Source organism: Acomys minous, assembly GCF_964271855.1.
Source record: "Acomys minous genome assembly, chromosome: 4".
NCBI lineage: Eukaryota > Metazoa > Chordata > Mammalia > Rodentia > Muridae > Acomys > Acomys minous.
Genome location: NC_140486.1, coordinates 109,383,358 through 109,408,088, shown reverse-complemented (window position 1 = coordinate 109,408,088; position 24,731 = coordinate 109,383,358). Strand labels below are relative to the sequence as shown.

General features: G+C 44.1%; 1 protein-coding gene across 1 annotated transcript in view; it reads left to right on the top strand.

Annotated features, from left to right (window-relative positions):
- DNER (delta/notch like EGF repeat containing) overlaps positions 1-24,731 on the top strand; it is a 274,139-nt gene that overhangs the window by 229,727 nt on the left and 19,681 nt on the right. The window contains exons 9-10 of the mRNA XM_084779181.1: positions 6,415-6,537; positions 18,428-18,541. Coding sequence (XP_084635307.1) covers positions 6,415-6,537; positions 18,428-18,541 — 237 coding nt within the window. The remainder of the gene's footprint in view (positions 1-6,414; positions 6,538-18,427; positions 18,542-24,731) is intronic.

Sequence of the window (24,731 nt, the reverse complement as noted above, 5' to 3'; positions counted from 1 at the left end):
GTGTCTACAGCATACACATATCATCCAAGACCTGGCGATGCCCAAGTCTCTTATAGAAAATTATATTGTAGTCACACACAATCTAGATAGTTCCTTATGCATATTTAAACCATCTCTAGATGCTTTATAATTCCTAATATTACATAGACACTAGGTAAATAGTTGTTTTGTTGTATTACTTAGGGAGTATAACAAGAAAATAGTTCTGTGTATGTTCAGCCAAATACAGCTTTTCTTCCAAATAGTGTTTAACTGTGGTAGGCAGAGTCCCTGGATGAGCAACCTGTAGATGCAGAGGTCAGGCCATATTATGGGGTACATGGATACACTGGCATGATTCATGTCCCACAGAGGATGGAGAGAGATGGTGCAGGACTTTATCACGCTACTGAAAAGGGCGTGTGACTTTATAAATTATAGATAGTTTATTTCTGTAACTTTTCATGTCAAGTTTTCAGGCCACAATTTACTGTTGGCCAATGAAAGTGCAAAAACTAAAACTTGAGATAAAGGGAGAGTACTGCAGAGACATACATAAGAACCCCGGAGTGGGGTGCTGTGGACCGAGCCATATCCCTCCCCTGATTCATGGTTTGAAGCCCTGGCTCCAGTGTGATTGTCTATGGAGACAGGATCCTTAAGGGGGTGACTAAGGGAGCTGGGGAGACAGCTCACATGTGAAATGCTTGCTGTGGCAACAGCAGGAGCTGAGCTTGATGCTTAGAACCTAACTGATGGGTCACACAGAGCTAGGGAGGTGAGACAGATGGATCCTTGGGACTTTACGGCCAGTCAGGCAACCGCATCTCAAAAATCAAGGTGAACAGCACTGAGAAATGACATCTGAGGTTGCCCTCTGGCCTCTTCACACATATACAAACATGTGCACTCTTAATATACATGGACACAGGCTGGAGAAACGGCTTAGAGGTTAAGAGCATTGACTGCTGTTCCAAAGGTCCTGAGTTCAGTTCCCAGCAACCACATGGTGGCTCATAAGCTTCTATAATGAGATCCAGTGCCCTCTTCTGGCCTGCGGGTATATGTGCAGGCAGAACATTGTATACATAATAAATGCATAAATCTTTTTTAAAAAATACATGAACACACACACACACACACACACACACACACACACACACACACACACACACACACGTGTTACTAACGTTCAACAAAGTCCCAAGGGCAAAGTTGTAACATAGTAGCTCTAGTGAAATACCCCAGCAGTGTTCACAGGCAGAGGACAGGGCATGCGAGGACACAGCCAGAGGTGATTGTCTGCCAGCTAAGGACAGGTCAACCTGACTCCCTTGCTCTTGAACTCCATTCTGCAGAACCGTGAGAATTAATTTTCTCTTACTTAATCAGTCCATCCTGTGTTGTTTTGTTATGACTGTCCTAGCGGATAGACGCACCAGGCAATGTGCTTTGGGAAGCACAACATAGGGAAGTAGGAAGAGCACATAGCATTTACTGCATGGCCACGACCAATTTTCTTTACCCCTATGACTCTTGATTTCTCCTCTGTAAATTGGGACTAGTTATGTTCCTTGCTGTTTTGGGGACAGTGTTTCATTAGGCCTAGGCTGGCCTTGAACTCACTGTGTAGCTGAGACTGCCTTTGGACTTCTCATCCTCCTGCCTCTGCCTCTCCAGTGCTGGATTGTCGGTGTGCACCACCCCAGCTGGTTCAGGTGGTGCTGGGGAACAGAATGTCGGGCCTTATGCATGCTAGACGAAGCAGCCTCCTAACTCAGCTGCATACTTCCTTTTGGTTGACAAAGAAACAACAACAACAACAACACAGAAAGGGCCTGTCTTCATTCCCGTTCTATTGCTGTGAAGAGACACCACGGCCAAGGTAGCCTATAACATAAAGCATTTATTTGGGGCTTGCTTACCATTTCCCAAGATCGGTCCATGACTGTCATGCTGGGGGGATGGGCGGGGAGCATGGTAGCAGGCAGGCTTGGTACTGGAGCAGTAGCTGAGAGCCTGCATCCTGATCCTCAGGCATGAGGTGGGCAGAGATCTCAAAGCCCACCCTCAGTGACACACCTCCTCCAAGACCACACCTCTTAATCCTTCCTAAATGGTCTACCAACTTGCTACTGGACTTTGAGACCCTTACAGGTAGAACCTTGTGATGTAGCTTTGTATCTGGGCCCCCCCACCCGGGGAGGCTCTTGGAATGTCATAGGCACATGTGCGCTGTCGCAAGGGTTTTGGAGCCAGTCAACCTCTTAGGATATCCCATCCAAGAGGCTGGTGGCGTGGTTGTGAGCATTGCAGCTAGCGCCTCAGCCTTCACGGTTCTGTTCTAGTAGGGGAAGAAGTGGGAAGGACTCACTTGACGATCTCAGGCAGTTCCAGACCATAAGGTGGAGACCAGCCAAGTGGGTGTGGGGTAGTGACTTCACGCTGCAAGGCTGAGGAGATGGCTCTGTTGGAAATAAATGTACTTGCTGCATATACTTGAGGACCTGAGTTCAGATCCCCGGCACTCTACTTTGTCACTCCCTGCTTTACTTCCCTGAGACAGGACTCTCACTGAGCCTGGAAGTAGGCTGGTTGTCAACAAGCCCCAGTCAAGCTCCTGGCTGCCCTCCCCCAAAGTGCTGAGATCACAAGTGTACACTGCCACACTGGGCTTTTTTATAAAAATGTGGGTGCAAGGATCTGAACTCAGGTCACTATGCTTGTGCAGCATGGAACCACAGCTCAACCTCTTTTTTTTTTTTTTTTTTTTTAAATTCCTCCAACTAGCCTAAGTTTTCAGACTCTGGGCTAACTGCCCTGGCCTAATTTGTTTGCCTGAATTAATTATCAGCGGGAGGTGGCCTGCCTCATTTCTCAGAGCCCTTCTCTTTTGGAAGGAATGCCTTTTAATTCAAGCAGTACAATTTAGGGCTCCTTGGCAACTAGTGTAAAGGGTGCTTTGACATTTCTGTAAAGGCATTTAAATGTTACTGTCTCTGAAGAAACAATTTTAGAATATGAAACCTTTACCCCCACCCCCACCCGGGCAAGGAAGAAAACCACCAGCAGCTTGATTATAAATGTAGACTAACTGGCACGTTTGCTTTTCACGATGCTACTGGCAGATCATGGTGCTATTTGCAAATTACAAAGGGATTATGGATAATTTTATGAAACATGCTTTGGGTTTTTGTCGGTGCAAATGACACCTCACTTTAGACAGCAAGGGAGCATGTAGAGCCATATATGGTCCTTCATGACTGATAAAAGATCTACTGGGAGAGCAAACACTTGTAATAGTACTAACCAGGTCAGTCTCTCACATCAGCATACAGGTCCTTTTTGTAGGTGCTGGATTAAACCCAGGGCTTTGTATATGCAAGCAACCTACACGTGGCCATGCAGCACATCCTTAGACTCTATTCACTGAAATGCACTGCACACTGGCCAGCACTTCCCAGTTTCCCTTTCTCGCACCCCTGGAAACCATCATTCTGTGTCGTGCTTCTGTGAGTTTGACTTCTAGCTGTAGGGCTGAGCAGAGTTTGTTCTTCTTTCACACCTAGCATGATGTCTAGATGGTCCATGTTGTAGCCAATGATAGAATTTCCTTATATCCCACATAGCATTCTATTGTGTGGACACAGAACATTTTTTTTTTTTTTTAGCCACTCATATGTTGGTGGATGTTTTGGTTGTTGCTATCTTTTGGGTTGCCATTATGAATAACGCTGTGAAGGATGGAGAAGTGCTAATATTTCCCTGAGGTTCTGCTTTTAATTCTAATGGATAAGTACTGAGAAATGGGATGGCCTAATCATACAGCATCTTTAAAAAATTTTTTAAACCCTTTAAGAGCCTGCATATTCTTTTCCATGCAGCCATCCTATGTTATGCTCCCAACACTGTTGCACAAGAGTTCTGTGGTAGTGAAGTTTAATTGTCAACCCAGTCTAGAATCACCTAGGAAGAAAGTCTCAGTTAAAGATTGTCTAAGTCAGGTTAGCCAATGGCTGTCTCGATCACACGGATTACGATGTGAAGACCTGCCTACCGTGGGTGGCACCATTCCCTAGGGAGGGGCTCCTGGGTTTTGTAAGAATGCAGAAGGTAAGCTGAGCGCTGGCATGCGTGTGCTAACTCGTTGCTCTTTGCTCTTGACTGTGGGTATTGCTAGGTTCTCCCAGCCTCTACCACTATAACTGACCTGCAGTGATGAATTTTGTCATGAGCCTTGAATCATAAGCCAAGCAAACCCTTTCTCTTTCAAGTTGTTTTTGTCTAGTATTTTATCATAGCAACAAGAAAGAACTAAAATAGGTTCCAGTTTCTTCTCAATACCAACAACTCTTATAATTCTCTGTTATTCTCCTTTCTTTGACCACACAGCACATCTATTAGGATCTAATAGATTAGATTAGGATCTAATAGATGTGATGTGGTTTCTCAATGTAGTTTTAATTTTACCTTCTTGATCATTAGTGATATTGACTATCCCTTCATAAACTTGCCCGCCGGTACTAGTATCTTATACCACACACAAGAAGCAAGTGAAACTTGGATTAAAGGCTTAGATGTTAAACTATAAAACTGTTGAGGAGAGAACAACTAGGAAATCCGTTGTAGCTCTTGGCAATGATTTGTGGAACATGACATTAGAACGCATAGGCAGTGGTGCTGTCTTATTCCATGAAGAGTCAGGCGGTAACTACTTACCGTTGGTAGGCTGCTGGGTTTCTGCTGTCACAGTGTGGAAACAGATAACAGCCAATGTAGATGGATGTGGCAGCATTTCAATAAAAGTTTATTTTCAAAAATAGCCTGGGCTTGTAGGCTAGGGCCTGCTGAAGCCTCTTTTGCTCCAGTCTTTTCTTCCTGTGTACTGTCGGATGCTGAGCCAGCCCTCCTCAATTGATGCCAGTAATGACACCCCTCCCCAGCATAGCAAAGTGCCAAGTGTCCTCTGTTGGACAAACTCACTGTTAGCCATGACTCTCTTGATTGGATGACTGAAGATAACCTGATAAAGAGTCACAGGAGATGTTTCCCCGAGATTACAGAGCAAAGGACAAGGTAGAGGAAGAGTTGAAAAACCTTGAGGTAGGTCAAGGTTGTCTCAAAGGGACCGTTATCACCACCTCAATGTGGAAAGTGGTTCAAAAATAGCTGCGATGGTAACACAGTTGCAAAGTGCTCTGTTAATGATGCAAATATGAGCTTAACCTACTTTTGGAGGTAGGCACAAGAAGCAAAGCACTGGGCACACTAGTGTGTTCTAACGGGACTCTGAGCGGACGGCCTTCTGCGTGTCAGAAAGGCTGGGGCACAGGGTGGGGACAACAGACAGTTCCAATTCCTGCTTGTGCAAAGGTTTGTTTTTTCTGCTTATCTGTATTCAGAACAAACACAGGCTGAGTGAATTTTGAAAGCACTCACATGGTCCTCATTGTTTGGACAGAGCCAGACAGAAATGGCCTGGTTTCCCTGCAAATTGGCAATAGCACATGCTTTTGAAAGTCGGAAGCTGCATAATCCCTCAGCTGAGAGAGTGGGGTCTTCTTGTCTTGTAGGGTGAGCACCTGTGTTGCAGAATAGAAGCATGAAAGCTGTCTTTATAAAAAGTGTTGGGTTTCTTTTTTTTATTCCTATTATTCTCCAGTAACTAAAAAATTAAGTACAATTTGAAATCGTATAACATATGGATTTGTGTTTTTAAACAAACAAGTAAACAATATCAAAACAAGTCCACATCTCAACACGAATTTCACTTAAGCCCTTTTGAATTCACTTCTCTTTGGATTTGGGGGGTGGGGCAGGGCGGGGAGACGTATTCCTTCCTTCCTTCCTTCCTTCCTTCCTTCCTTTCGTTCTTTCTTTCTTTTTCCTCTTTATTTCTTGAGACAGGGTTTCTCTGTCTGTGTAGCCTTGGCTGTCCTGGACTCACTTTGTAGACCAAGCTGACCCTCGAACTCATAGAAAACTGCCTGTCTCTGCCTCCCTGAGTGCTGGGACTAAAGGTTATATGCCACCATACTCAGCTGGGAAACTCTCTTCTTTAATATTTCCTCACATAGACACATTTTTTCTTACTAATGAGAATAGTGGAAAAAAAAAAAAGATCGTCCTTGAAAGGAGCTGCTTGTCATCATGTACTGGAAAAGCTGCCACCCTCAATGTCTCCCTTATGGCTAGAGTTGGTACATTTGGTGACTGACTTCTCCAGTGGCCAGTAGGTGGCCTTGGGGCCATGAAAGCATAGGTGAAGAATTGTGCCTCTCAACAAGTCACCTTCCTATTGGCGGCCCAAGGACCCAGGCCCGGTAAACCTTTCCTGCGCCACCCCATTGCGTCTTTTGACTTGATCCTTTCAGATCAGCAGAGTGTAGGATTTTATGGGGTGCACGTGACAAGAGCCTACTTTTCTGTCCCCAGGTTACCATGGCCTCTACTGTGAAGAAGAGTACAACGAGTGCCTGTCTGCTCCTTGCCTGAATGCTGCCACCTGCAGGGACCTCGTCAATGGCTATGAGTGTGTGTGCCTGGCAGAATACAAAGGTGAGCCTTTTCTCATGCTTTCTTGGCTCTAAATGACCACACCACACACACACACACACACACACACACACACACACACACACACACACACACACACGCACGCACTCGCACGCGTGCGCGCGTGCACAAGGAACTCTCAACTTAGTATGTAAGGCTCCCACTGGAGCTTGGATTTGTAATCAAAACCAAATACTGCAGCTTGGGTGGTTGATGGGTCTGGGGAGACCCATTTGTAGGTCTCAGGCTTTCTCCTGATAAACTGAGAAACCCCTGCCCTGTCTTTTTTCTTTTTCTTACCTGCATCTCTGTTGAATGTGTAATAAGGCAGAAACAACTGAAATGGTTGTTAGGTGTGCTGGCAGAGACAGGTCAAAGGCCATGGCTGAGAACAAAAATAGAAGAAAGCGAGTTGCTCTCCATGGCTTGCTGGGTAAAAACAGGATGCCTGGGAGTCGGTGGAGGCTCATGTGTTGGCAGAGTGAGTTCTTAATAAACAAGTTAGTTGGGAGGCAAGGGCCCATCTGATTGGCTGCCTGTTAATGTCACTCTAACAGCTGACTTTGATGGGGTTGTTCTAGTGGACACATGGACCACATCCTAAGCATGCATGTGCATTAACTCACTGAATCCTACCAACAAGGCAGATGGGAATGTTATCCGTCATGGGCTGGCCAGGGTGGCTCATTTCCTAAAGCCCTTTTCCCTGCTTTTAAGTTGGCCTCTAGCCCTGCTGTGTGAATGGTGTGGTTTCAGGAAAGCCCAGATGCTCAAGTTAGCAAGCCACGGCTCACAGCAGCTGCGCCGTGAGAGCCACTCGCTAGCTGTTGCACAGTTCCCTGAGCCAGGACACCAGGGCTGGCTTTGGATTTTTAAAATACTTGTGTGGATCTATTTATATCCATTTTCCCTTAACCTTCCAACTCCTTTCACTGCTTGCTTGCCAGCCTCCATCTGCCTCTTCCTGCTTCTCTCTCATGGACCCTCCTCTATTTTATGATCTTTCTGGAAAGCTTCTAGGACTGGCACACTCAGAGAGGGCCGTGGGTACACCTGTTAAAGCTGGGACAGGCCTTTACACCTTTACACCCAGGATTATCTGCTGTACCATTTGGAATGGGGTACCCAGTGACAACCAAAATGCATCCTTTTTTTTTTTCTTCTTATCTTTGTGGCTTCTCAGCTTGGGTTCTATCAGAGAATGGAGAAAGAGGAAAGTTCATCTGATTCTAGAAGAGTAAAAAAAAAAAAAAAAAAAAAAAAGACAAAACAAAACAAAACAAAAAAACCCCAATGAATCTGGTGGCCTAATTAGCTCATCTTAATGGTGCCACAGGCCTGCAGAGCTCAAAGCTCCCCAGTGGACTTTGGTTTTCTCTGTGTAAAGTACAAACAGTGAGTTTATGGAGATTTCCATATCCTTCAGTCATAGAATTGGTATGGGCAGTAGGCTTCAAACAAGGACAACGTTCTTTGGTTTATGGGACAGTTCTCATAGTGAATTCATTAAGCAGATGTATCCTGACTATGTGTGGGAGAGTAGGCATCACGGCAGCCATGTTGGGAATGGTAAAGGACTGGGGGTCAGAGGAGCTCCTGAATTTGAGGACAAAGGAAAGACAGTTCAGTTGCAAGGACCTGAGTTCAATCTCTAGAGCGCACATTAAAAACACCTGTAATCATATTCCCGGGGAAGCAGAAACAGGGCCATCTCTGGGGCTCACAGGGCAGCCAGTCTAGCCTATTTGGTGAACTCCAGGCTAATGAGAGACTTCATCTTGAATGAGGTTATCCCCTGGCTTCCGCACGCACACACACACACATGTGCACCTGCACCTGCACCCCCTGACATGCACACATACATATACACATGCATAAAAGTGAGAAGTCACTGGTGCATTCAAGCATTCAGAAACCATGATATCACGTACCCTCTTTGGGACTGTGTTTGTAAGAAGTGTCCTCAGGAGACATTTAGATAGTGGAAGAGGAAGAACAGGAGGGCTGTGGGAAGACGGATTTAAATGCAGGGAGTGACCCAGATGGATGAGAGCAATGTGACTGTGATAATTTAATGGTGAAGAAAGTCTCTTAAAATAGGTGAAACTGCTACATTAGCTAGCTGCTGCCACACAGAGGCTTACAATACACCAGTGGCTTAGGACACAGCTTTGAATATGTATTAGTTCTGTCAGTCCAGGCATGGCTTAAGGGGTGCCATGCCCGGGGGTCCCTCAGCTACCATGTAAGGAACAGCCTGAGCTCTGAGCTAAGCCCGGAACCCAGAGGGATAACTTCGTGAGGACCCTCAGGGCTGGGCAGAATTAGCATCCTTCCTTCTGGCTGTAGAATTCATGGCAGCTTGCTACTTCTTTGTTGCTCCCGATTCTTAATATCGACAAAGGCCTGCATCCCCTCACTGGCCTCCGTGGCAGGATAGGCCCACTTAGGGTGAGCTTTCCAAGTTAGCTGAGTGGGAGCTTTAAACGTGGCTTTAAAAGCTTCTCAATATGATCTGGAGTAAAAGTTCATGTTCAAGGGGAGGGAATAATGAGGGGCAGGTGGGGGGAGGGCAGATCACAGGGGCTCATGAAGGGCGGGGATCCAAACAGCCCAATAAAGTTCTATTTATTTTTTAATCAAGTCTCTGTGAGGTGGAGGAATCACACACATATGTTAAAGGCCTCCTTCCCCAAGATCAGATAGCACATTAATTACCTTTCTTGTTGCTGGAGCCAAATGCCTTACAATGCCAATTCATGCTTCACCTTCACAGCTTCATGCAGTGGCCTCTCAGGGACTCCTTGCAGGAACTCCAGCCCTGTCACATATTGCCTTGGTGTTAAGGCTCTCTGGGACTTTGGTCTCAAACTCCACAAACCCCTCAATCTTTCATCCATACCTGCAGAACCAGTGCCATGCAGTTGGTGCTGCGAAGCCCCGTCAGCTTAGGATGAAGCCTGGCCCCCACTTGGACCACAGTTACATAATCATCTTTCACAGGCAATGGTTGTTGAGCAGGGCACCTTCCCTTCCATGGTATTTGGTGTTTAGCTCATGTCTTTCAACCAAATTTGCATTTTTCACAAGGGACAGCTCTCCATGGGTGGTGGGGTAAGAGGAGTAAGTAGGCACACCTACTGTAGCCTGAAAACTATCCTATCCTGGAATTTTTCTCTGCCAAACAAATGAAGCCACTAATTTTAGAAATTAGTCTCCCTCGGGTCCCCAGGACATAGAAATGATGCGGCCAGATTGTTTATCAGAATATAATATGACTTGATTAGAGAGCTAGTGTTCCTGATAGAGTCCTTGTACCTATCCCCAGAATCTCATGAGCCAGCCTCCATGGTCCACACTTTCATATTCTGGTCCTCTAAACTCCTGCCAGAATGGCCTGATGAAGTCTGTTCATAGCCTTCCACAGCTTTGCCAGCCCCAAATCCCAATCTCTTCCGCAGTCATCTTGCAGACCAGCTTCAAAAGCTTAAGCAGTACACAGTCAGCTTTATCGTAGAGACTGCTCTGGTTTTTTTTTTTTTGGTCCTAGTTGGTCTGTATTAGTTACTTTCCTATTTGATGTCACAAAATAGCTATGACAGAAGCAAGTTAAGGAAGAAAGGGCTTACTCTGGCTCGCGGTTTGAGGCTGAAGTCCAGTCAAGGGACAGCGAGCATGGTGGCAAGACAATGAGGCAGCTGGTCACACCCTATAAGTACTCAAAGAGAGAAAAAATAAAACTCAACATTTTCAAAAGCAAATACCTGGTTTATTTATTTACTTTTCTTTTATCCTCCTCTCACCCACTAATCTCATACATCCCGACCATAGTTTCCTCTCCCTCCACTCTTCCTGGGGGCCCCCTCCTTGCTTCCCCAAATCCACTGTTGCTCCATTTCTGTTCAGAGAAGAGCAGGCCTCCCAGGGATACCAACTGAACACAGCATAACGAGGTACAATAAGACTGGGCACAAATGCTCATATCAAGGCTGGATGAGGCAACTCAGTAGGAGGAAAAGGGTCCTAAGAGTAGGGAAAGAGAGTCAGAGACCCCCTCGCTCCCTGTGTTAGGAGTACCACCAGAACACCAAGCTACATAACTGTAACACACATGCAGAGGACCTAGTGCAGGCGCTTACAAGAGTCCATGATTGTTGCTTCAGTCTCTGAGACCCTATAAGCCCTCTTAAATTGATTCTGTGGGCTGTCTTCTCATGTCCGCAACCCCTCTGGCTCCTGCAATCCCTCCTCCCCCTCTTCTTTGGGGTTTCCCTGGCTCTGCCTAGTGACAAACATGTTTAAATAGACTGCCAAGATGGCTCAGTATTTCGGCCACTGGTGTTCTTGCAAGTGGTAGAGTAAGCATCTCAGATTGGCAGATACCAGTGTTAACTACTAGCTATTTGAGATAAAATTTAAATAGCTGGTGGCTGGTCTTTAACTTCGTACCCTATGTGCTTTTTAAGTGGTAATATTTTTGGTACAATACATTAACGTTACTGTCTATAGGGCACGAGGGTAACATGAAATTGTACAAATATAGCTAAGTATGTTTGAAAAGGGAAGCAGAAGAACTTCTGCAGGTCTAAAAACCTATCACAACGCTACAAGTACTACAGCATTCATGTTTCTGGTATAAGAATGGGCAGACACAGGGAACTTGCGCAAACCATTGTACCAACCAAGGACACTGCATGCAGTAAACCTAGTCCCCCTGTTCAGATCTAGCCAATGGGCATCTCATTCACCACAGTTGTGGGAAGAGTGGGGACTGCCTCTGACATGAAGTCTGGTGCCTCCAATTTCATCATTTCCCCTTGGTAGAGAGTAGGGCGGGTTGGCACACAGAGGAAGGGGAAGCAGGCTATCTGGATGAGACCTGATAGTCTGAGGTCATATGGTGGAGGAGGAGGTCCCCTTCTGTCAGAGGTCTAGGGGAGGGGAATAGGGAGAAAAAGGGAGGAAGGGAGGGGGGAGCGGGAAGATACAAGTAAGGGGATAACATTCAGGATGTAATCTGAATAAATTATCATAAATTAAAATTTAAAAAACAAAAATAAAAATAAATATATTGACTTAAAAAAAAAAGGGCAGACAGCCCAAACTGGATCATGACCCAGAAACCATTGTCTGCAACCATAATGCCCAGCTCTTAAACGAAGATTCCCTGTGAATGCAAGGGGAACTTAATATTCATAGCCTCAGAGTGTCACAAAGCCAAGGTATAGCTTCACACTGCATTCATTTTTATTTCTTTTAGCAGAATAAACTTAATGATCAGCCAATACTTTTTTTGGGATTCTTGGTGACAAAGGTTAGAAAAAAAAAACCTTTCCGATTTCAATTATGAAAATAGCATACCGGTGATTAAAAATGTTCATAGTTTCATAACATCCAAAAGCAATCAAGAGTTGTAGTCATTTCCATTTGAAACACCCACATTTTCACAGTAATAATCGAACGTACTTGTGATTTTGTATTGTGCTGGCACACAGCATGATGCTGTACGTGGTTTGCACATTGCTAGGACGTCTTGCTGGTTTTATTCTAAGTGGCTGTGTAATGTTTCTGTGAAGGAGTGTTTGCCAATCCCTTTGTTACTCAGCTCGTCTGGAGGCTTAGCTCGTCTGACGTGGCACTGTGACAAATGATTCTACCATGAATGTTTCTGTCCACGTAACTTTTATGCCTTCTGAGGATTTTGGGGGAGGAGGGAGGAGTGGGTACTATCCCAGAAATTATATCACCAGGTTAGAGGTTTGGTTACATCGTACTTTTATTGAAGGAATGATATATATATATTTTTTTTTCTGGATAAAGCTGTGTCTTTTGTTACATGCTACTTAAAGAGTGAACAGAGAGTGCTGGGGATTTTGTGTGCTTCTCCTGCACTCTGATTTATGCAGACGTCCATAGAGTCCAAGCGTCTCCAGCTCTGTCCATCACTTCGCTAGGAGACCAGGCCTAGCTGCGTGCTCAAGGAATGATAAGGCTATTGTAGCTTCTGGAATGGTCTGGAAGATGATGAGCTCAGCAACAACTGGAAAGCTAGGAAAGTCTTCAAGGGGAGAGTGGACTTTGAATGAAGTAGGATGACATCACAAAGCACAAGGAACGCATCTGAGGTGGGGCACGCGACCCAGGCATGCAGAGGTTGCCTAGCAAGTCTGGGGGTCCTAGATTCAATCCTTAGCATTGCAAGGCAGAAAACAACAGCAACGAAACCGTAACACACAACAGTCCTCCAGGAGTATTTTTAATCCATTGTCTTTACCTAGTTTACTTTTCTGGGAGATAGAAATAAATGATTTTCAGCTTTCAAATACTAGTTGTAGCCAATTTGGGACCACAGAGAAATACAATTGGCACATTGCTCTTTAGCACTCCAGATCATTCTTAAAACTAAATTCAGAAAAGAGCCCTGTTGGAATAGAAAAAAATTCCCAGAAATATGATTGTCCATCCCTTAATATGAAAAGTATAAATTAGTATTACTTTTGACTGAATTGTAGTTTATTTTTGTTTGAGACTAAACATGTTTCATAACTGTGCATGCTCATGCCTCTTGCCAGTGGGTGATGCATTTGTCAGTCCTCAGACTTAGGTTTTCCCTGACAAAATAGGATGTTTTTTTGAGGCCCATTTAGAATTTGGAACGACATCTCATTCCTCTGGCAATCCCACCTGCATGTCAGCCAAAGTCCACTGGCTGGCTGTCATCCTTTTTGTGAGGACAGACTTATGGTATCATAGCTGCAGTCTCTTCCACGAACTAAGACGTATGCTCTGCTCTGAAGGTGCTCAGAGATGTGAGGGGAAATCAAGGAGGTGAATTGATACGTTGGGGTTTGACACCGGAGCTCTGTGACAATAGAAACCTTAGCAAGCTCTCAACACAATGTGTAAGCCTGCTTTGCGTTGGGAAAGTCAAGGGTCAGCTGTATAGGGAAAGGGCGTCTGTCTTGGGACTAGATTGAAGAGTTCACTTATGCTAGGCAAAATCGAGCTGAGGAAAGGGTGAAGGCAGGCATGTTTGGTCAGAGGATCAGGATGTCTATGACAGTATTCCGTGAGCACTCTGAGGAATGGTGGGGAAGGCATGAAGGTGGGCCCCAGAACTCAAGAGGAAGGCGTGAATGGAAGCACCTGTGCGTGTCAGGAGTAACCATGCCACCTACTGTCTGTATTTAGTTTCCAGTGCAAAGCGACTCTGTTCTAACGACCTACTGGGCAATGTGGCTGTGTTTTTTTAATAGGAGGCTTTACCAACTTAGACTGTAGAAATGCAAGTGACTAAAGTATGCACCCGGGGCTGTGAGCCCTTCCCAGTTCATAGGAATTATGTTTCTGCTAAGATGAGCTTTTGTCCAGCCTTGCTGCCAAAAGTCTCTCAATAAATGCTCAGTTAACAGATTACTTTATCTATGGGGGGAAAAAGAAGAAGAAGAAGAAGAAGAAGAAGAAGAAGAAGAAGAAGAAGAAGAAGAAGAAGAAGAAGAAGAAAGAAAAAGAAAGTAAATAAAATGTTTGCCAAAGGAAAATAAACCCTAAAACCTGAAAGACTGCAATCATGTACTCATGGTTTTGAGGGTTTTTATTAAATATATCTCATTGGAGAATTTTAGGTCTGTGGATGTGGCATTCCAAAGCCTGGGAACCCATTTGCTGGGTGTGGTGGTGTTCAGCTGGAATCCCAGGACTTGGGAGGTTGAGGCAGGAGGATCAGAAGTTCAAGGTCATTATAGTGAGCTTGAAACCAGCCTGGGTTATGGGAGACCCTAATTTAATGAAACAAAACAAAACAAAACAAACCTTAAAGCCTATATCCAGGGCTTTGAGCTGGCCCCACCCCAACACCTACCCCATCTATGAGCTGCTGGAGGGTGTGAAGGGTCCAGGCAGGGTGTCCATGACACAGGGCAACAACAGGCTATCCCAGAGGAGTCTTGGTGAGGGTCTAGTATTGATAGTGTAGTAGAAGCCAGAGGCCTCAAAGCAGACGAATGGCTCATTGCAATGAACAATGGCTAGTGAAGCTGTTTGGGCGAAAGGATGTACTGTGTGGCACACTGCTTCATACTGCAGCTTCCGTAGACAGATGTTCCGTTTTTTTTCTTTTGGTGGGGAGGTCGCAAGTGTAGAGGGAGGACATGGAAGGACTGGGAAATGATAGGATTGGGGTGCATAATGTGAAATTCACAAAGAATCAATAAAAATTTGTTAAAGTTATTTTTTTACATAACTCTGTGTTTCTCTTAGTTTCTCTCTTAGACCAGCTATCACATAAGTAATTGAGACTCTTTTATATTTGTTTACAAGGCTTTACAACACAATCTTGAGCAGTTTAAGTCTGTTCTTAACCTACTATGTTATCCTGACTCATCTTTACCAAAATCCCCAAGCTACTTATTTTATAATTTTTTTTTTTTTTTTGCTCCAGCTAAATCTTCCTCATCTTTCCTGCACCTCTGCCTGCGGTTGAATCCCCTGCTTCCTCTTCTAACTCTTCCTCCCCTGGCTGGCAGGAAGTCCAGCCCTATTTTCTCCCCTGCTCAGCAATTGGCTTTAAGCTGCCTTATTAACATATCAGGGGGACAATTGGGGAGCAGAGTTTGTACAACATTTAGGTAGGAGATTCTCAGAACAAGAATTGCCACCAGATATAGGGGGTACAGAAATCAGCATTTGAATCATACAATAACCTTATGCCAGCAAAAAAATTATGGAAAAAAAAAAGAAAATAGATGATAGATAGATAAACAAGCAGGTAGGCAGGCAGGCAGGCAGACAGACAGATAGAAAATAGGCAAATACATTTTGGCCCACAATGTGCATTTTAACATTACTTGGAGAGTGTAGTTCTCTCCCTGGCTGCACTGGCTAGGGATTGCTTGGTGCCTAGTGAGCATGGCTTCCTTGTAGTTGTTCATGTCTGCTACCTTCTCCCTGAACTTTGGTGGTGGTTTTACCTTGCATTAAAGATGAGCTTTTTGTTGTCTGGTTTCCATTGATCTGCCCAATGGAAACTTACAGTCTTTGAGATAAATATTTTGAATGAGAGAGGACTCCCCTGACCCCATTCTTTTAATTGACTTTTTTATTTTTTAAGATTATAATTACATTATTTTCTCTTCCCTCTTCTCCCTCCAGACCCTCCCATACCTTCCTCTTACTTTCTTTCAGATTCATGGTCTCCTTTCTTCTTTGTTTATATATAAAATTATATATAGTTTATATATAATATATAATTGTATATAGATAGTTTCCAAATATATAAAAACAACCTGATCAACTCATATAATGTTGTTTGTATTTATATGTTTTCAGGGCTGATCATTTTGTATTGGATATTAAATGGATGTGATCTTCCTTGGGGAAGCTCTGTCTCTGTCTGTCTGTCTGTCTATCTCTGTCTCTGTCTCTGTCTCTGTCTCTGTCTCTGTCTCTGTCTCTGTCTCTGTCTCTCTGACAGGGTCTTGAACTTGTTATGGAGCCAAGGGTGACTTTAAGCTTTTGATTCTCTGTCCTTCAACTTTGGGGTACTGGGATTACATGTGTGTACCAGCACACCTGGTTTCTCTGATGTTTGGGATCAATTGTATGCCTGGTTTCTGTGATATTGGGGATCAATCGCAGGGTGAGCTACAAGCCCAGCCTCTTGAGGAAGAGACCCAGAACACCCAGCTGTGGAAGAAGATTTCATATTACCAAGACAGCAATAGTCCCTTCATGGCCCAGGAGACAGAGGGAGTTAGGTCCTGTCCTGAGAGACTGCTTCCTGCAGCCTTGAGGCCATGAGATCTGAGGAGGCTGAGATCTGAAAAACACTTGAGCAAAACCCCAGGCATAATGCTGATCAGGGCTTGAATGTGGCAGGCAAAGTAGACCCAGAAAGCAAGGGCCGCTGCCCTAAAATGCTCTGCTTAAGTAGGGTATTTGTGTGATATAGGCAGGAAGTTCTGCTTTTCTCCCCCCCACCCCCTTTTCTTGAGCCTCATTTATTAAGGCGGTGACAAAGAAAGGAGAGAAAAGGTCACCAAGATGTCAGAGCCCGCTGGGTGACTCATGGGGTGTGGCAGCCACTTGAGCAATATGAGCTGGAGAAGGAAGTGGTTTGCACGTGAAGTCAACATCATAGCACTGTTATTTGCTTTATGCTTATTTTTCTCGAGACTATCAGGGAGCATGCTCTCGCCTAGATCAGAATGCAAGCTTTCTTTCACTCTAAAGGATGTGGGAAGAGGAGAGAGGGACAGAAAAAGGGAGGAGGAGGACGGGAGGGAAAGGAATCTGTTCATCCAGTTGGTACTCTGGCTTTCCAGAAGATATCCCACCTCCCAAATAGCACTGGGTTTTTCATTTTTAAATTACAAAATAATATAAATTTGTTGTTAAGAAAGAAAGGCGGGAGGGGTAATTGAAGCAGAAATCAAAGCAGTCTGTTCTGGAAGTAATCCAACCTCATCTCAGACATTTATATGTACACACACAAATACTCTGTTTTCCTTTTACATATGTGAAGTTTTCCATTTTTAGTCAAGGATTTAAAACAATCCTTGTTTTATTTATTTATTTACTGTGTGTGTGTGTGTGTGTGTGTGTATGTGTGTGTGTGTGTGTGTGTGTGTGTGTAGCTTATGGGAGTCAATTCTCTCCTTCCCCCTTGTGGGTCCTGGGAATGATGCTCAGCCATGGAGTAAGCACCTTCAGCTGCTGAGCCATCTCAGTGACCGCATCCCTTTTCTTTGAACTCCATGTTTGGGTCTGAAGTAAACTTTCCTGCAAGCAGAGCCTTTGAATAGGGATCCCCTGAGGAATCCAGCCCCAGCTCCTTTCTTTTACTGTCTTGTGATGGCAGCTTCTCCTCTGTGGTGGGGGATGAGGGCCTGAGTCTCCCAGGTGTGGTAGTGAGGAGTAAATCAGGCATAACGCACACAGAGAGTGCTTGAGCCCCGTGCTGTCATGGCGCCTGGAAACTTTAGTATCTGTTGATTTACTTTTGAGTGTGAAGTCCAAACATGGAGAACGCGCCCTCCCCCGCCTTATCTGGGACTCCTGGAAACATCCATCTCCTCATTTTCAGCATTGTTGTCATTCAACAATGTTGAAATGTTTCTCAGGCTATCGACTATTTTCTATTTCTTTTTGGAGACTCAAAATTTGCCATTGACATTTTAAAAAAGTTCTCTGAGAATTCTATATATACTACAATGAAATATCATGTACAAACCCTTCTCCTTCCCCATTTCCCCATATCTGCCAAATACCTTCCACCTAACTTCATGTCTTCCTTTTTTCCATGCCCCCCCCCCCCCGCAGCCCTGCTTTGGGAACTCATTAAAGTCAGTTACTGCTGCCCATATGTGTGTGGGTATGGGGGCCAACCATTGAGAAATGTTAACTTTCAGGCTTTCTATGCCGTAGGCTTTGGGATATGCAGAGAAAATGGAGATGAGATCTTAGTAAAGCCCACGGGCAGGGATTAAATGTAAGGCACATTTTCATGATATACTAATGTGAGGAATGGGCACACACAAATTCATGTACATACAAGAACAGATGCAGATACAAGCACACATACATATAGATGCATACAAACATGCCAAACAAGTGTACACACAAACCACACACACACATGCATTCACAGACATGCACCCACACCCACACAAATACATACATACACATACAGGCACTTACATGTCTCAGATACATACACAACACACATGCATACATAGACATGCACACAGATGCACACGGATACATGACACATATACACATAAGTGCAAACATATGCACACATACACACCATGAACCTACCTCAGGCCTGTCACACGCTCGTGAAAGAACTGGAAAGTACTCCATGAGTCACGCTTTCTTGTTTGCTTCTCTGCAGGCACACACTGCGAACTGTACAAGGACCCCTGTGCTAACATCAGCTGTCTGAACGGAGGTACCTGCGACAGCGAGGGCCTGAACGGCACGTGCATCTGCGCACCAGGATTCACAGGTGAGCCATCCCTGAGTGGGTTTTCACACTCACCACGTAGTCCCTGTGGCTGCCAAGGTTAGACGACCCCTAGCCCTCTGCCACGAATGATTGCAAAGCAGGAGTGGCATGGTAAACTGTCAAGAGGCATTGCTTCAATGGGGTCTGTTTTAAAACAATAGACTGTGGTGTCATCAAATGAGGCCCTTCTGAAGTGAGCAGTCATCATTTGGATTTGCTGAGACTGCCCTCACTGTCCATTTACAGAGCGGGAGCTTTGGAGCATGAGCCGCGAGCCTTTAAGAGAACCCTTGAAAGTGGTGGTGTTAATGTAGTGTGAAGGGGAAAAGAAGGACGGAGTGTGTCTTTTGTGCAAACTCCCTTTAGATAACTGCTTTATTTTTATGGAGTGTTGTAAAAGAAACAGAATTTTGAGAACTGTAGGCAGTTGGTGTTGGGGAAGAACGGTTCAGGGTCAGACGGGAATGTGGGGCCAGACTGAAGCGGGTAGCTAGAGAGAAGCTATGACAGTTGCAGACGCAGGAGCTGGGTCCACTTGAGTCTCAGTGTCTTCTGGATGCTAGGAACCTACTTCTAGTTAGCATGGTCTGATGGCCCGGCTTCACCCTCATGGGCTTTGGGAGCTTGTAAATCGGTGAAAGTAGCAGTAAAGTGTTAGGTTGGATGTGCATGTGGAGGGGGAGGATCTCAGTGTTCCTCAGATTCTCAAAGGAAGTCTGAAACCAGGAGAGTCCAGAACATTCCAAATTTCACCCTTTGGTTTTTCCTGCAGAACTCAGAAGTCCTGAAAATTAAAGAACAGCACAAGGTCAGGGCTGGGGACATGGCTTAGTAGGTAAAGTGCTTGCTGTGCAAGCATAGGACCTAAGTTACATCACTGGGACCCACACATAAAAAGCTGAGTGAGGTGGCACATTTGCCCTTCCAGAGCTGGGAAGGGGAAACAGTCAAGTCCCCGGAGCTCACCAACCAGCTAGCCTAGTCACTTGGCAAGTTCCAGGTCAGTGGAAGACCCTGTCACAAGACGGAAAGTGATTGGTGCCTGAAAAACAACATTCGAGGTTGTCTGTGTACGTGAGCACACATGCCCACAGACATGTGTATCCTTATGTGCATTCACACATACAATACACACATATAAACACACAAAAACACAAGGTCAATATTTTTGATATCTTGTTAAGTCAACAAAGGCAGAGAATCCCTCCACTGTGAGGTTGGGTGAAGCTGTGTGTGGAAGAAAGCAAGTGCTCTGTAGAGAAACACATGCCATCCTGTGCTGGGGACTACCTTGCCTAGGCTTGCCTTCTCCTGGGCCAATGTGGCCACATCCAAACTCTACAGCATTTTGCAGAGTCCGCAGTCCAGTTCTTTCCTGGGAAGCCTTAGCTATTTTCCTTTGGGAAAGGGTGCCAGTGGATGAGGACCAACTCCTGGTCTTCTTTCTACTTTTCTGTTTCACACCCTGTGCTTTCCTTTTGGGTTGTCCCGAGACTGAGAAATGGGCTTGCTCCAAAAATGATGTGCAGATGGTTTTGTTTATCTGATTGCTTACAAACACAGAGAGACACTTATATTATCAATTAGTGGAGGCAAAAATATATTGGGGGAGATTTCTGGGTCTTTGACAGATATTTTTGTCTTACCAGTAACAAATAAAAGGCATGGAAGAAATTAGAAGATATAAGGCTATTGAAATAACTCACCAGTTAACATAATACCATTGGGAAATAACACTATTAATATAGCCACATCCTAGAGTTTTCCTGAAGCTCTATGTATAGAATATGGCATAAAGTATATGTGTGTACATATATAGACACAAATGGAATCAAAATAGCTATGTTATTTTAAACCTAGAAAAAATAAGTAAGTAATACGTGTGTTTCCACATCAAGAATTATACCTTTAAATAGTGTGTGTGTGTGTGTGTGTGTGTGTGTGTGTGTGTGGTGTGTGTGTGTGTGTGTGTGTGTGTGTGTGTGTGTGTGTGTGTGTGTGCACGTGTACATAAGTGCAGGTACCCACTGAGGCCAGAAGGGAGCACTAGATCCTTGGAGCTGGAGTTACAGGTGCTTGGAGCTGTGGGTGAAAACAGACGATGGAGGGTCCTTTGGAAGAAGGGTATGTGCTCTTCACAGCTGAGACATCTTTCTAGCACTGTGCTTTTATTTTTAAAGCATTTTTATTGGTTGCCTTGTAGTCATTTCTATGAGATGCCATAATTTATTTTTAGTTCATCTTCAATTTGATTTTTTTTGCAGTTAAGAATGTTTCCATATTAAAAACAATAATGAAAAGAATGTTTTCACATGTGTAGTTTTCTATATGTGTCCCGCCCCCCTTTATTTGTACAATTCCCTAGGAATAGAAACTCAGGAGCCCAGGAGAACAGATCCTTAGTATGTGTTACGTATGTGTTATATTCCCCAAGGGAAAAATAAAACAAAACAAAATGCTAGCTTTCACACCTAATGACATGACTGTTCTCTTGTCTCATCACACATACTCCAGAGTTGTCATTCTGGTAAGCAGCTGTGTTATTTCATTGTTTAATATGCAGGTCTGCTGCTCTAAGAGTTGAAAACTTTAAAGACATATTTCTTGTTGGTTGTGTTCCTTCTTTTATGTGTACCTTGCTCATCACTTTGTTGCTTTTCTGTTAGGACATTCACACTAACCTTTCATTTTAGCCATTAGTTTGAGTGCATCATTCTTATCTGGCAAGAACATAAATATTTCCCTGGGTCACATGTGCTTCATATGTGTATAGAGTGTTTTGTTTTACATGTATTATATTTCATCTTTACATAATTAAATCTTTACTTCTTCCTCCCCCTTTTTTGTCCTTGTTTCTGAAATGGCTTTAACTGTCTAGGCTTTATTAATATCCTCTTATATCATTATAACTATGTTATGAGTTAATTTTGAGCATTTACATTGTAATCCATTTAAAATTTACTTTGAAAAATTTCTAGGTTTGAAAATTGGAATATTTACTGTAAACTATTTAGTGGATCTCCAATGGGTCATTTAGTAAAATGCCTTGGAAATCTGAAGCACACACCACACTCATAGATTATCCATTCTTTCCTCCTTTAAGTGTTTAATGTGGGATAGCACTTCAAATGGTATTATTACCACTATAGGTTGTTCTGCCTGGAAACTGTGGGCTAATTTTGATCCTCTTCATGAATATATGTACAACATGTGTGTGCTGCAAGACAAGAAGATGGCACAGGGTCCCCTGGGACTGGAGTTACAGGCGGTTGTGAGCCATGTGGGTGCTGGGAATTGAACCCAGGTCCTCTGGAGCCATCTCTCCAGTCCCTGGCCTTTTCTTTTTCTTGTCTACCTCCCCATCTCTCAGTGTATCTTAGGTTTAGTAAAACTTACAACTGGCCAGCTAGTGAGTGTCTGAGACCCTCTTCATTGATGGAGTAGAGTGATTTAGACAAATAGTAGTCACCTAAGTAAACGTTCAACCAAAAGTCCCATTTCCCTCCCAACTGAGAAGCTTCTGTGCTCGCCACGCCTGGCATTCTGCACAGCTGTCTCCACAGGACCTGATGTAGGTCCTCTCTGTCTTTCAGTTATTGGCTTGGCATCCACCCTTTTCTCCAAGGCTTTGCTAATCTGCTAGCTTTATGAGAGCTCCCTATGGCTTTGGTTTGAATTGCTCTATGGCAAAATGATGATAAACATTGTGTGTGTGTGTGTGTGTGTGTGTGTGTGTTGCAGGGTTTGATATCTGCATATCCTCCATGGTGAAGGGTCTTCATATGCCTTTTGCCCATTAAAAATAGAAGATCCTGTCACAGCATATGAAGGCCCTATGTTATCAGGGTAACTTGTGCTTTTTGGTGGCCTTGGTCACTAGCTGAGGAGGAGTTCCGTCGGTTTTCTACCATCATTTCCCTCTTCCTCTTTTTCCATGCTGCACTGTGTGGAAGTCATTTGGCATTGCCTACCTTAGATGATGGGGGCTTTGCTCCCCTGCATGAGGGTGAGGCAGCTAAAGGACCATTTGGAATTCTCTGTGAGATATTTGTCTGTTCTCCCCCAATTTATTAGTTTGTTCAATCATTTATTTATATGAATGAGGACCTAGGGGTACTTAGGATAAGGTTTGTGTGACAGGACAATACTTTCTTAGTTTATTTTGTTGCTCTCGGTGTTCCCACTTTGGCACTGGGGGGTCTTTCATTTGGCTCCTATGCCCCTTCTACAAATCCCCGTGTGGGTGTGGGCATTGCTGGTTTGTTGTGTTATGTTTCAGCGCTTGAATACTTTCTGATGTTTTAAAATTCACCAGTCTCTATCCTCCCCCGCCCCAATACTGGAGTCATCCATTTCTCCAAGGTCCCCTGGCTCCTTATTGGAGAACATTCAAAATAAATATCTAGGTTCTGAAAGTACTTATTGCCATTAGGACGTCACAACTCTTAGAGCCTTTTGGCTGACAAGCAAGTGATTGTATATATACACTAATGTGTGCATATGGTGCACATACATCTTACTATGGAGCTATCCGTACCTATATTAAGCTTAATAGGAATTCACAGTGATGTCCCAACTCGAATCCAGCACCACAGGGATCAGTCTCTCTTCTCTTAATTTACCCATAACCCCCCAGAACCATAGCAACCTAAGAGGTTCCCGCTATCCAACATCCATTCAATTCATCAACTCCAACATGCGCCATAGCATATCAAAATTGCTCCCTTGTGTTCTTTTAGAAAATCGCTTTTCCAGATGGAATACAGGGTCTGCTTACAGCTCATTTTCACTTAAGTTTAGTGAGGCCTAAGCCAGACATGGTAGTTCAAGCCTATTATCCCAGCACTCCAGAGGTGGATGCAGGAGGCTTACCAAGTCAAGGACATCCTTGGTTACATAGTGAGTTCAAGGCCAGCCTGGGCTACCTAAGACCCTGTCTCAGCAACAGCAGCATCCGCAACTCGTTTCTGAAGTTAATAGATCAGCAGCTTGGCTTCTGCAGCCCCACCCCTCAGCGAGGCTTCTCTGGTCTAGTTATTTTTCTTCACCAACTGCCTTCCTTCATGGAATTTTCCAACTAGACATTATTTGTTTGTTTGGGTTTTTTTCCCCCCTTTTTAAACTTTGCTTCCTTAGTTAAAAAGACCATCTGTTTTTCTTTCATTGAACTGCTTTTGAACCTTGGTCAAAACTCAGTTGGCAGTATTTGCGTGGACCCGTTTTGACTTCTTCCTCCTTTTTTTGTTGATTGGTGTGTCTGTTGATTGCCAGTTCAGCCTCCTCAGTACCTAAAATCCTACAGTAGCCACGTGGCTTTTGAAAGTAGGCAGGTAGACACCTACCACTTCATCCTCCCCTCCTCCTTTTCTCTACATTTGCTTGGGTGCTGGTCATTCTATGCTGACATGATGAGTGGCATGCCATCTGTTTTTTTTTTATTAAAATTTTTTGCATATGCATTTATATTATTACACTTATACACGACAAACTACCTACAGCCAGAAGAACCATGAAATAATCAGGAATTATATAAATGTTACATTCTTAGTGTTTTGGCTATTTGTATTTGACAGCCTTTGAAGAAAGCATCTTTCCTATCTTGGTGAGCCTAAACTTTTGAATGAAAATCAATATCTATCATATCTCATCATTAGCAACTTAAAACACCGATCTCTAAAACATCTTAACCCCTAAACAACTAAGCCTAATTGTAAAACTAAGCTATCTGGTCTCCAACCCCATCAGAGACTTGAGAAGGAATGCCAGCCTTTTTGCATTGATCATTCTCGCCTTGACCCTCTACTGTAATGGTTGTTGTGTCTTGCTTCTAAGATGGGGTACTTGGTGGCTTCATGATGTACTGCGGGCCGTGAGCCTGGAATTCCTCCTCCTGTGATACAAGTTTGGGAGCTGATTGTCTCTCACCCTAGTTACCAGGGTTTTTAGACTTCAGTGCACACACACTATTTCATAGCAAACTCGGGTGAGACAGCATCATTCTGGGAGACAGCATACTTCAGCATCTCGTGCGCTTTATTTATCTATTTTCTGTAGTAGCATTCCCCACATATGACCCTGGCCTTCACAAGCTCTAGCTTCTGTCACCTTAGTCCAGGAAAACCATTGTGTTTGAGAGCTGGCTACAGGTGGATGTCCAGGGCGAATACTGTGGAGCTCAGCAGGTACATTT